Raw genomic sequence first — 13073 nt, 5'->3', positions numbered from 1 at the left:
GCTGCTGTCCATAGCTACTCTCCTGGAGTGTAGCGTTTATAACTGACATCTACGTGCTGTGGGCTCATCCTGTGCCTCATCTGTACCCACGGCTGTTGCGTGAGTCCAAGTGTACCAAGCTGAGGGTCTCAAACTGGGTAACTCCTCTTATAAACTTGCATGAAGTTTTGCCTTACGGCAGTAATGTGACTGGTCTTGTTGCTGGCAGAAGGTTGTTGAAGCACGACAAGGACCTCTGAAGTATCTGAGCTGTTTGACATATTCACAGACTCACAGAATGCGCTGAGTTGTAAGGGACCCACAGGGATCATCAAATCCAGCACAAGACCACTCCCAAGAGTCATAAATGATCTGGGTAAAATGGGAGGAAATTTAGTTATTGTTGAAGATACGAAGCTATGAAAGCATTCTAAAAATGAAGGTTGCATGAGAAATTGCCAAAGATTCTTGTAAATTATAAAATTGAGCTGTAAAATAGCAAATCAAATTTAGTTGAAATTTTACATAGTTATTTGTGATGTTCATTTTTTTTTTGTATGTGTGTCACTGGTTTCTCCCTTTCCCTTTTCTTTTGCATATTCTTTTTCTTATTTTAATTCTGTCTTCAGGATTTTGTGATTCTGATCAGATACTAACTAACATCAAATAAAAAATTTATGGTGTTTCTGAGTCAAGAGTCTGGGTGCTTTAGACTTTCATTCCTGAAGGGTACATGTATGTCAGGGAATAAAAATGATAGACCTATGAAGACCTAGTTATATTTACTGTAAAGCATTATGTGAAATGCCCACTTGGCTCTAATGAGAACACTAAGTACATTCATCATTATTCCCATTATATATTTCCATAACTTTTCTATTTGTAGGCCACTTGATATCAGAATTTGTTCCTACATCACGTCCGCTTTTTAATTTTACCAGGAAACACTTTCTACAGAATGTCCTTGAATTACATTGTTCTATAGCTGATGGCCTTTTATGGTTCACTTGCTACATTTTTTTATTTATTTTGAAATCCATTATTTTGAAGTGTCATGAATGTTTTCTATTTTCTTTGAGTAACATGTAAGACTGGCATTTGAACTGCAATAAGTTATTGACTGAAAGTTTCAGTATTTGGGAATGGGACTTGTACTCACAGAGATAATGCTCAAGAGAACAGGGTTAGATGTTGACTCCATCCTAACTGGGAGATTAATGTTACCACTGGACTATATTTTGTCAGAGGTGAAGTTGACAATATTATCATCTTTGGGCGGACTAATATAGTTTATGGCCAGTGGCTTGAAGGATTTTTCAGAGAGGTCCACTTGTTTTCTCATTATTTAACATGGCTGGTTAAATAAAAATTCTGAAAAATAGGTAAGATATTAATTGAATGTGCTTTGCATGGTGGAAGCTTACAGTCACCGTGTGTATAAGTACTAAGCTATCTGAAAAAAACTGACATTGCAAGTTCTCAATACAGCTGAGAGAATTTGTCCTAAGGGCTAGGATTCCTTATTAATTTTGAGGAAATATGAAGAATCTTTTGTACTCTAACAAATTACTAAGTTTTCTTTATGATTTTTGGGTTGCTTGTTTTTCCTTTAGGTAAGTCAAAACTACTGTGTGGACGCAAAGGGCCACTGATATTTTTGTGATAGGCTTTGCCTAGAGCATTCTCCTTGAAGCTGTGGAAAGCTGAGTCTGTAAACAGGGGAGAAACGTAGAGTTAAGTCATGGAATGCTCTATAAGGATGTGGGAGAGGTTGTCGTGATAGATATGGGTACTGTATCTGAAATTGTGCCTCTTGAGCATGGTGGTCTCAGTTCGTCATGTAGCAGACAGAATTGTGCTTCAGTCCACTTAGTGCCTCGGTGCAATGCACTTGGAAAAAATCCTCACATTGGATTCCACAGAATTCCAGTTAAATCTGAAGTGTGGTGGTGGGCAGTGATATTCTAATTTGCAATTATAGCAGAGTGTACTCTTAGCAATAAAAATCAAAATGGCAATTCTTTTAGCACACCAGAGGTCCACGTGATAATTCATAAATATGTGTCAGTTTTGGCTCATGAAGTTCCCTCAAAAATCCAAAATTCCTATATAGTTGAAAACTTCCAAATAATCTCCTTTTTTCTGGGAACTGTCATCTCAGAGAGAAAAAACATAAGTTTGCAAGCCCTACATATAAATCTCACGGTTGTGTTAACATAGGTATTGGGGTTTAAAGAAATATTTCTTACAATATCTGTCATTTTTCACGATCATAGAATTTGCTGCTTTCTGGCACTACTACAGGTAAGAGATGAAGAGAAGCCCTGAAGAACTTTTAGGAGGCAAAGGAGAGTGTGTTTCTGAAAAGCTGTACCAAAAGGGAGCTAACAGAAGAACTTGGGATTTAGGAATGTAATAGTGTTAAAGGCTGTAGTGCAGATTGTCATATTAGAAATTCTTGTAGTTCTCCAAAATTTTTTTCAAAAATTTATTCTCATTTGTACATGAGATCATGTACTGTGTTCCCAGAAACTAGAATGCCAAAACATCCCCTTTGGTAGTCAAAGTTGTTCTTTGGAGCCTGTGGAAATTTCAGCTGTGGTTTCCATCAGCTGTGGTTTCCATCAGCTGTGGTTTCCATCAGCAAGATGCCTTAAGGCAAACATAAAAGTCTGATCACTCATAGTTCATGCAGGGAGGGAAAAGAGGCCTTATAGTGCATTTCAAGAAAATATATGAACTGTATCCCCCCCCAAAAAATAAACTAAATGTTCCTCTGTCTTATGAAATTGATTTTTCTAATTTTTGGAGTGGCTGAACTTTTTTTTATGGAGACAATTTTTTTTATTAAAGAAAGCTTAGTGTAGCTTTTCATGAAAAAAAGAAAAACTGTATTATAGCCTGCACTGTTGTATGAAAATCAGGACGTAGTCAAACATCCCTTTTCTTGTTTTCAAGAGAAGCCATTGACTTGAACATGACAAAGGAAAATCCAGCCAAAACTATGAATATCTTGTGAAAGAGAAAAAAAATCTTTCCACGTCAATGTGTCATTTTTTTATTACAATGAAAGGTATTATTGGGTACTAAAGTTAGCACTGAGGCACATGAATATATGTACAAATGACAATATGTTGGTCAAATGTACGGATAAATTGTTTAACTAGCAGAGCAGTTTGGAAAGTTTAGTCAAATATTTCTAATGGAGTTAATCTAACAGGTTTCAAATCTAAATTAGGTGACATGTCCAAAACTTGACTGAATTAAGTAGAGGGCAGAAATATAAACAGCACATCAATAGCCTGTTTCACAGTGGGGTATAATGATGACATAAGATTATTTCTCAATTGGTCCAGTTAAACAGATCACAGAATTTTACAGGTCTTACTTTAAAAATATATTCCAACTCTTTTGTTATTTTTTTGGGGGTGGTGGTGGTGTTTGTTTGTTTTGTTTTCCTAGTTTGAGTTCTGATTTTTAACTTGCTGCTTTTTTACTGTTTCAGTCTGTGATATAATCTGATGTATGGCCATTGTAATACAGACACCTGGGTCTGCACTCTATTGGTTGGATTGAGACCTGGTTTGTAGACTGCTGAGATATTTTAGTCTCATTTAATGTCACCAAACTGGAACACTTCACCTGGTGGTCAATAGCAGCCCAGTTGATCTGCTCTCACCATGTGATACTACAAACTGGCAGAAAGGCCTCTACAGAAATCAATTCCTGTCGTGCTGAGCAAGAGGTGTGTTGAGCATCCCATAAGAGAGCTGTGCGCTCTCCCGCAGGCTTTGTGTCTTTTTTAGGCATTTGGAAGTGCTCTTTGCTCCCTCAGGACCTCATGTCCCTAATAGGGGTTGTCTGGTGTGAACTATGCAGCCTGTTTTAAGTTGGAGTGCTGTCTTGCTTGATGTCTGTGCAGGACAGTGCATAAGGGGTGTTTTATACCTATGCTTTGTATTCTGAAGTAGCTTTCCATTTTCCATTCAGTAGCATCAAGTGACTCGTATGGCCTACTTACATTCTCCCTCACAGACAGTGCAATATTATCTTGTCCCAAGCCTTCTGCATTTCTGTATCTCCTCAGAAGCTAGCCTTTTTCTGTCTCTCTTTCTGCAATCCTCAGAGGTAACTTCTTTCAAGCTGCAGGGCTGAACCCCCATATTTCTTTGGAGTGGGACAGGTGACATTTGTAGATTAAATATGTTTGCCAGATATTTCACAACAGACGTGATGGACAGCTACTCATTATTCTGCAATTAAAACTGAATTAAATCATATTTTTATACCCAGACTAATTTTTACTGCTTATGAAAAGTCATAGACATTTCCTGATTTGAAGGGCCAACTTCTGAATAACTCAGAAATTTGTGCTGGTATGGAATTAAGATACTCAACATCAAATATTTCTATTTTGAGTCAGTTAGCTGTAGAGAGAATGGGGAAAAGAGTGGCAACAGTAAAGAAAATTATTTACTTAAAAGATATTTGTTTTATGTATATAAATAAGTAAAAATAAATATATTCATACACTTGAGAAGCAGAATCTGTCCTAAAGCACCACTGAAATATTCTCTAATGCTATTCTTCACTAAAATGGAGTTCTTCACCTCAGTAAGGAGTATGTGTCTGGGCCATAGAACAACCTATGCTTTCCAAAGTGTTGAAAATCCCAAATAATTCAGAAGTTGTTTTGCAAACATAAGGGTGGTGGCAGCAGCAATATAGTAGTCTCTGATGAAGATGGATGGGAAAACTCTTTGATTTCTCATAGATTTCAAGCTACTTTGGATCAAATCTTTACCACAAAACATCTTGGCAATGAAGTGTGGCTGCTCTTGGTAACAGATTATGGCAGTGAAATTGCTAGTTAAAGAGTAAGCATGCTCCAGTTGTGAGATTTCTTCTTTATTGTGGTTGTAACCTATTTTGGGTAGAGGTTAAACAAAGCTGGGAAAAAAATTTTGTCCTACAGCCCACAAAATTGGTTTTGCCAAACAAACAACAGAATTCAACTTCTGCTTTCTCAGCATTTTGCTTCCTAAAGGGCTACATAAACCAATTTGCTTTGCAAAAGAAAGATGATAGCGAATCATATTGATATGCTTTTTATAATGTTACGCATAAACTCATTGGATTATTGCTGTACTTCAGTATAAGTACATTTAGCTATGCCCACTCATACCTAAATACATTCATACCAATTTAAATGAATTGTAATTCAGTAGGTAATGAATTCATTTACTTGGAATTCAGTACAGTTGACTTTCAATCATGTTTTTCTGCCAGTAAAATCCTATCCAATGACATTCCCAGGTAGCTGCATTAGGGCAGTTTGAACATCACAGGAGACAGTATTTATCTCAGGACAAACATCCTTAGGTATGTCTCTCTCTGTCTCCCTGAGATTTGATTAAATTGTGAATTCGCCTGAGGAGTCCTTGAAATTCAGAAGTTCAACATTTAAAAGGGTTCAGCTGCTAAGCCTTATCCTAGATTGTTTCTTTGGATACTTTTTGTCCCTTTAAATTTAGAAAAGCTGAACTCCTTTGGGCACAGCTAGATGGAGCCATCTCCTGGCCAGACAGTACAGAAAACTTGATTGAATATGAGTATGTCCTAACTCCTGCCCCAGTAATTAACTTTACTCCAAATAAATTAAGTATAAACTGTGAAGGAAACTCTTCCCACAGACTGGCAGAGTTAGGTTCCAGTTTCAGTTTATAAACACAACATGCCAAAAATTAAAAACCAAGTGGATGCTTTCTATGCTACTTTCTTGTGCGTTGTGTGAACAGCTGAAGAAGATGAACCACCAAACACTAGCCCCTGACAGAGCAAAGAAATGGTGGTAATCAATGATTTTCTGAAATACAACAAATTTTTGGTGAATCGCCCGTAAAATCCTCTTTTACTAGATTGACGTGAGATGGATGTTGTTAACAAATTACTTCATTTCTGATGTTTTGTTTGTCTTATGCTGTGACAAACTCATCCCATTGGTGTTTGGCTGTCTTCTACCTTTGCCTGGGATTACAAGGGTGTCAAAGCATATCCATTTTCACAATGTGGATTCATCTCTTGGATAGTTGAGTAAACCATTGCAGCTCGATGTATTTTGATGAAAAGGTCTAATTGACATGAAAATAACAAAATTTCTGTCTGTGAGGGCTTCCATACAAAGATAACTGTCTGTAAAATTCTTTGTTATTTGCAGGTAATCTCAGTGATAATAAAACTATGTAAAAGCATTACCCAACATGAGAGTTAATCTTGTTAATGTAACAAGGTGCATGATATTTTGGGGCCAATTTTCCTTTGACTGTTTCAGTATAGGATGCAGATACATAAAGCAACATGTTATGTACCCATACAGGCCACTTCTATGTGTCAGAAAAGGTTTTACTGTAGAGACTCTTCAATTGTGGGCAGATATGCACTTAAACCACTATTTGCAGCAACATAAACCAGAAGTCTGATTTTATTTGTTGTAACAGAGATGCACTGAAAGTTTAACGCTTCTGTTTTATTATACTGCAAGATGTGAAATGTGAGTTATTTCATATTGTCAAGAGCTCTGGAAGAACATAACTTTTTTGTGTGGAGATGAGACATCTGTTCTCTATAGCTGTATGATACCCCATTACAGAAAAGAAGTTTATGCTTTTTTTTCTTTAACGCTGAACAGAAGTGACTGGTAATTATGGCAGTGGGACTCAAAAAAGCTGCCGTCAGCTGACATCTATTTTATCCATATTTTTTTGAGTATGATCAGTTCAGTTCAAGTCCCTGTACCCTGGTTTCCCTCTGCAAAATGGAGATGATAATGTTTGCCTACCCAACAGGGACACTTGCTAATGCAAGTGTTAGTCTTTCTTTACTAAGGCTAAAAGTTCGAGATGTTTTAAAGTCCTTGCAAAACAGCTTTCTCAAGGTATGAACACATTACAGCCAGAGTAATACTTAAAATCTAGTACAGCATGGTTATTTGGAGCAGGTGGGAAGACCTTTCTCTCAAGCTGTCCTCAATGATCTCTACCTTAAGGGATTATATCAGAAATGGAATCAGTTTGAGTTCATTTATTAATATTATGAATGATTAGCAATCATTGTCTAAAATTTACATACTTCAAATTTTGCTTTCGAGAGTGGATGAATTTTTATTACAGTTATTCAAATGCAACAAAACATTTTGCTAGGAATTTTTGCCTGGGTAAGAAAACAGAAGTTTTAAGAAATGCAGCCTTTCTGGGAAAATTAATTTTAAACTGTCTTTGCACCTAAAACTATTATGTTTGATTTAATTTTAACTGTGTTGTTTTTCAGGGGGATCAGATATTGAATATCTAGATTTTTATAAGCCAGTGGTGTGGTTCTGGATCCTTGTTGGACTTGCTTACTTTGCAGCTGTCCTCAGCATGATTGGAGACTGGCTAAGAGTCATATCAAAAAAGACAAAAGAAGAGGTAAGAACATTTTGAAAGGGGCAAAAATACTCCTTTGAAAAAACTTCTATTAGAAGTCACATGCTCTTATAGCTGCTTTTGTTCTTAGAGTGCATAGGTCAAAGCTGTTTAGTATAAAATATATGCTGCATCTCAAACTGCATCAAACTTTGTAGCAGACTTCAAACATACTGCGATTTATTTTCAAATGGCTGCATATAAAATTAGATTAAATGTACTAAAAAATTAAGCATATATGCACAGTTGCACCCGACTTATGGGAAAAAAATCTCAAAAACTCCTATCTAGGCAGTAGAACGTAGACCTTAATTTTTGAGAGGAAGATTGTTCTGCTTTGTTTCTATAGGGGATGCAGGTATGTAAAGAAAAGTAATAAATCTCTAAATAGTTATATTTGAGATACCTTTGATCATTTTATAGCAATAAGAAAATAAATGTTTCATCTCATGCAAGGTATTGAAATGAATTATTTAAATATGCCTGGATATATTTTATCATGGTATCTTCAGCAGTATCCTTAATTATTTGTAGTCAGGTATATTGTTTTTAATTCAAACATATTTTTACTTGTAAATATGTATTTATTATTCCACTGATGCTGCAATATTTTACTTTAAATTTTGTCATCTAAGAAAGTGTCCTGTTATTGAAAATGTTAGAGGGTAAATAAAATTCCTTTCATTGTAGAGCACACAGTTCAGATTTTACTAGAAGTTAGAGAAATAAATTTTGTTTTCAGCAATGCATTATTTCCCTCTAATTTAACTTGAGTTTCTTTGCACGCATCAGTTCATTTATGCTACTCAAATATAAAAACTCTAATTTGTTTTTGATGGAACGAATATGTTGGCTACTGTGCGGTGGCCTACTACTTACATTGTTTTAAATTGTTTTCCTAGCTGTAGGGCATGACATCAATGCCTATATGTGTTCCTGACAATCCTTGAGTTCCCAAAGACCTTGCTGTAAAGGGTAGCTTAACTCTATATACCTTTACTCATTACAGACCCTCAGGGTGCCTGCCATCTTCTGAGCAGGGGGCAGTGGCGATGCTGGCAGCAGGCAGGAGGATGTGATCTGCGCACTTGGGAAGGATTAAGCCCACTTTGTGTGGTGGGCAGCCGTTTTTCATTGCCCTCGTTGTGCTCTTGGCTCTTTGTAGTTAGAGGCAGCATAGTGGCAGGTCTGTTGTAAGTGTGCTTACACACCAGGCAATTCATAAGCACTTAGCGCTGAAGCAGAGGACAATATTTATTTGATCGGTTTCATTTCAAGAGTATCATCTTTTGCCGCATGCTGTAAATTTAAAAGGATATTTATGACTTTCCTGACACAATGAGCTTTACTAGTGTACTTCACAGGTAGAGATCAGCACACAAGTGTTCCCATTTGCAAGTTCAACAGCTTGCAGGATCACCATTTTGTTTTCTGGAAAAGCTCTGGGATTGTCTTTAACAACCAACCTACATGACTCACACTGGCTGCAGGGAAACCAACAGATCACTTCCAATGCCAGTAACCTGAATGGTTTTGTTTTGTTATTTTGAACTTCAGAATTAGGTTGGTCTAGCTCATTTTTCCCTCTGCGCCAGGAAGAGGAGTGGGGCAAGCACATGTATAAATAAATAGTATAAATGTATAAATAAAGAGTGCTTCCCCTGTGCACTCTCTTAATGTCTAACTGTTCTCGACTTGGGGCATCTCCTAAAGTGTCTTTAGTTTCCCTGGGTTACTTCTTTTGGGATGTTTTAAAAAAAAATACAATATGACTGAGGCACTGTGACTAGGGACTATGCAGAAATATCTTGTTCAGGATTGTTTTTGCTGTATTATCTCAGACACCGTTGATACATTTTAGTTCTTCTCACTATTTCCTAGAATTAATGTAGTCTTTAATCTCAGTTTTCTCATATTCTTTTCTGTTATCCAAACAGCATATTATCCAGAGATCTTAGTATCTTGACTACATAGCACACTGAGGTTTTAATCTTATAATTATGATAATATACTAAGAATGTTTGAATATTGTAATACCTTGTGAAGCTATTTCAACATCGACCAACTTTGGAAAAGATTTAGAGAAACACGAGTTGAACAAACTCATGTATTCCTCTAACAATCAAATGCATTCCTGTTTCTATCAAGCAAAACTCTCTACCAGGGTATGCAGCACAGTGCAATGCTGAGCTTTCTTTTCTCAGGCACTGGGAATGTATACCCTGTTTCATCTTTCCATTCTTTCTCACCTTTATAGCCTAAACAAGCACATTCATTTTGTCTACAAAAAGGAAAACCTCATTCTTCAGATATATCCAAATTCACTTGGCTGATGCAGGTATTTGGGATTTTGCTGTATACAAGTCTCATGCATGTTAGGTTAGATTAAAGACAGATATAACATAATTGGTACCATTTGTTCAATTAATCATATCTCTAACATTCAGAAACATCCCCCCTACTTCTTCACCCATTTCTCAGGCATGTCTGAGAATTTGTAACAGAAATAAAATGGTTTAGCACTTTAAAAATGCTACAGTTTTTAGAATGGCAGAGACCAATTTGAGAACTGAATTTTGGCATAAATTGTGTGCTAGTTAGAATATAAAAGATAATTTCTGTGTTCTAATGATACTTTTTAGGGAGAAAGTGATATAAATATATTAAATTTTGTTATAAGATTAGTTTGAACAGAAGTCTTATACAAATATTTATTTTACATGTTTCATTTTATGATAAAAACTGCTGCTCTTAGCTCATCCTTGGTATCTGCCTAGGAAAATTTGAGTGAAGAAGCTGAGGGAGCTTAGTTGAAATGCAGTCATCAAGTCTCCTATATACCATCAGAAGCCAGAGGAGACTCTGAATTTCTTGTACTGTCAGTTTTTTCAATTAAACCTAAATTTACAGTTGACTGTTCCAATTTCTGTGGGTGCAGATTATAGCAGGGGAACCTATCTGAAGTTCCAATAGAAATGAGTGCAATGAAAAACCCTATTTCTATGTTTGTTTTTTTTAAACTCTCTTAGGGAAACATTATGTCAGTCCTTGGGGAAATAGCTCATTATACCTAAAGGTAGCCTTTGAAGTTAGAAACAATGTATACACTGAAATCTGTTGAGAGACAGAGGCTATGATAAAATCTACAAGACCGTTACTAATGCACTCTGAAAACTGAAACAGTTTAACATATTTTCTGGGGAATAGGAAACTGAAAATCTTCCTTCATGGAATTTCTCACTATGGATATCAACACCTACAAGTACACAAGAGTTTGTGTAGGACTTGTATCACACTTTCCATGAAAAAAATAGTAGTCTAACATGTTTTAGATACAGGTGGGAGCAGATAATTCAGTAGTGATCAATTGTATTGGTTTCAGCAGTCTAAGGCCAAGCAGCAAAGTCTAGTGAATGTTATTAGAGTCCAGGATGAAGACGGAGAGGTTATAAGTGTTGAAAAGACCCTCTTTACTTTCCCTCAACAAGAAAACTATATATCAGCAGAGGTTACATCTCTTTTGATGGGCAGCCATGACTGGGAAATATCAGGTTGGAGTCCAGTCACTAGCGGGGTTCTGCAGGGCTCCTCCATCTTAGGCCCAGTTCTCTTCAACATTTTCATTAGCAACATGGGTGCAGGGCTCGAAGGAATACTAAGTTTGCTGATGACACTAAATTGTGAGGAGCTGTTGACTCCCTTGAGGGCAGAGAGACCCTGCAGAGAGACCTCAACAAATCAGAGAGGTGAGCAATCACCAACCATATGAAGTTCAACAAGGGAAAGTGCCAGATTTGCACCTTGGATGGGGCAACCCTGGATCTACCTACAGACTGGGAAATGAGACACTGGAAAGCAGTGCCACAGAAAGGGAGCTGGGGGTTCTGGTTGATGGCAAGTTGAATATGAGTCAGCAGTGCCCTGACAGCCAGGAGGGCCATCAGTGTCCTGGGGGGCATCAGGCAAAGCATCACCAGCTGGTTGAGGGAGAGGATTGTCCCTCTCTGCTCTGCACTGGGGTGACCTCACCTTGAATATTGTGGGCAGTTTTGGACACCCTAATATAAGAAGGGTATTAAGCTATTAGAGAGCATCCAGAAGGGTCACAAGGATGGTGAAGGTCTGGAGGGGAAGCCATTTGAGGAGTGGCTGAGATCATTTGGTCTGTTCAGCCTGGAGGAGACTGATGGGAGACCTCATTGTGGTCTTCAGCATCCTCATAAGGGGAAGAGGAGGGGCAAGCACTGATCTCTTCACTCTCGTGAGTAGTGACAGGACTCAAGGAAATGACATGAAGCTGAGTCAGGGGAGGTTTAGGTTAGATATCAGGAAAAGATATTTCACCAGAGGGTGGCTGGGCACTCGAACAGTGTCCCCAAGGAAGTGGCCACAACACTAAGCCTGAGTTCAAGAAGCATTTGGACAACGCTCTCAGACACATGGTCTAATTCTTGGGGTGTCCTGCATAGGGCCAAGAGTTGGTCTCAAGGATTCTGATGGGTCCCTTCCAACTCAGCATATTCTATGATTCTATGATAATTATGTCTTTTTTGCCCTTTCCTGTAGTCTAGGGTAAAAAGTACTGATAAATAAATAAATATCATAGCATATTTAGAGTATGAAAGGAGATCCCTCTTATTCCAGGAAGAGAACATGCTGATAATGAATATCAACTAATATCTATAGTTCTATTCATTTTTTTTAATGTGGTTGCATTGTTCTTAAAAGCAGTATACATAAGATTTTGCACTAATAATGCATTTGACTGTCTCAACAAAGTAGAACATCTATCTTTTTTCAGGATACTAGCAGGAAAGCTTGCCATATGCTAGTGGATCTGAGACAAATATGATCAGATATGCACTAATGCACAAGAATGCTGTATTTTGATAATAAAATCCAGACAACCAGTATGCCAGTCAGTTGCTCAGGTGACTTTTGTCTCCTGAAATACTCTTGAGAGTTTTGTATGCATCAAATGGGGAGGTAAGTGAAAGACAAGTAGAGACAGAAGTGGGAGTTTTAGAAGGATAGATCTGCTGCTGGAAGCAGTTCATACAGTAAGATAGATGAAATATCAGAAAGTCACTGGAACATGCTGTGTGCTGTAATCTTAAGTAGGTGATCCGTCTCTGAAGTTCAGCTTCAGTGGTACTAGCTTGCCTTAAACTCCCTCCTATTCATTATTCTCTATACTCTGATTACTCAGAGCACTTTTAAAGTCTTCTGAAAAGTAAATTTTCAGCAGGATTTTTTTCCTTATCATATTTTTTTCTTTTACTTCAGTATGCAGCAGCTTCTGAATTTCAGAATTTTGGACTATAAATTTCAGATTTCTGTTTTTAAATTTAAGTGCCTAAATCCCTTGACCTCACAATATTCTCTTTGTTAAGTTCTAGTCCAGACCCCACTCAAGTCAGGGAAGATAGGATTCACCTCTAGTATAGATATCAATATCTGACCTAGGCATCTATATTTCCTTTATAGTAAGCGGAAGAAAACGAGTGTTTCTAAGATGACTCATCTGAATTTTTTAAGGTGTCTGCCATATCAGACAAATTGCATCTTAGATGAGCCTGTTCTCTTCACTGTATATCAGCAGTGCAGGTGACTGACTTATGTTAGACATCA

At 37.3% G+C, this 13073-nt stretch overlaps 1 protein-coding gene across 7 annotated transcripts in view; it reads left to right on the top strand.

The window, feature by feature from the left end:
• KCNK2 (potassium two pore domain channel subfamily K member 2) overlaps positions 1-13073 on the top strand; it is a 109451-nt gene that overhangs the window by 83533 nt on the left and 12845 nt on the right. For all 7 annotated transcript variants that reach the window (XM_017812965.1, XM_017812964.1, XM_017812967.1 and 4 more), the window contains one exon: positions 7306-7445. In XM_017812965.1, coding sequence (XP_017668454.1) covers positions 7306-7445 — 140 coding nt within the window. The remainder of the gene's footprint in view (positions 1-7305; positions 7446-13073) is intronic.

Source organism: Lepidothrix coronata, unplaced genomic scaffold (assembly GCF_001604755.1).
Source record: "Lepidothrix coronata isolate B3197 unplaced genomic scaffold, Lepidothrix_coronata-1.0 Scaffold38, whole genome shotgun sequence".
In the NCBI taxonomy this organism is placed as follows: domain Eukaryota; kingdom Metazoa; phylum Chordata; class Aves; order Passeriformes; family Pipridae; genus Lepidothrix; species Lepidothrix coronata.
This window is presented reverse-complemented; position numbering and strand designations above follow the sequence as displayed.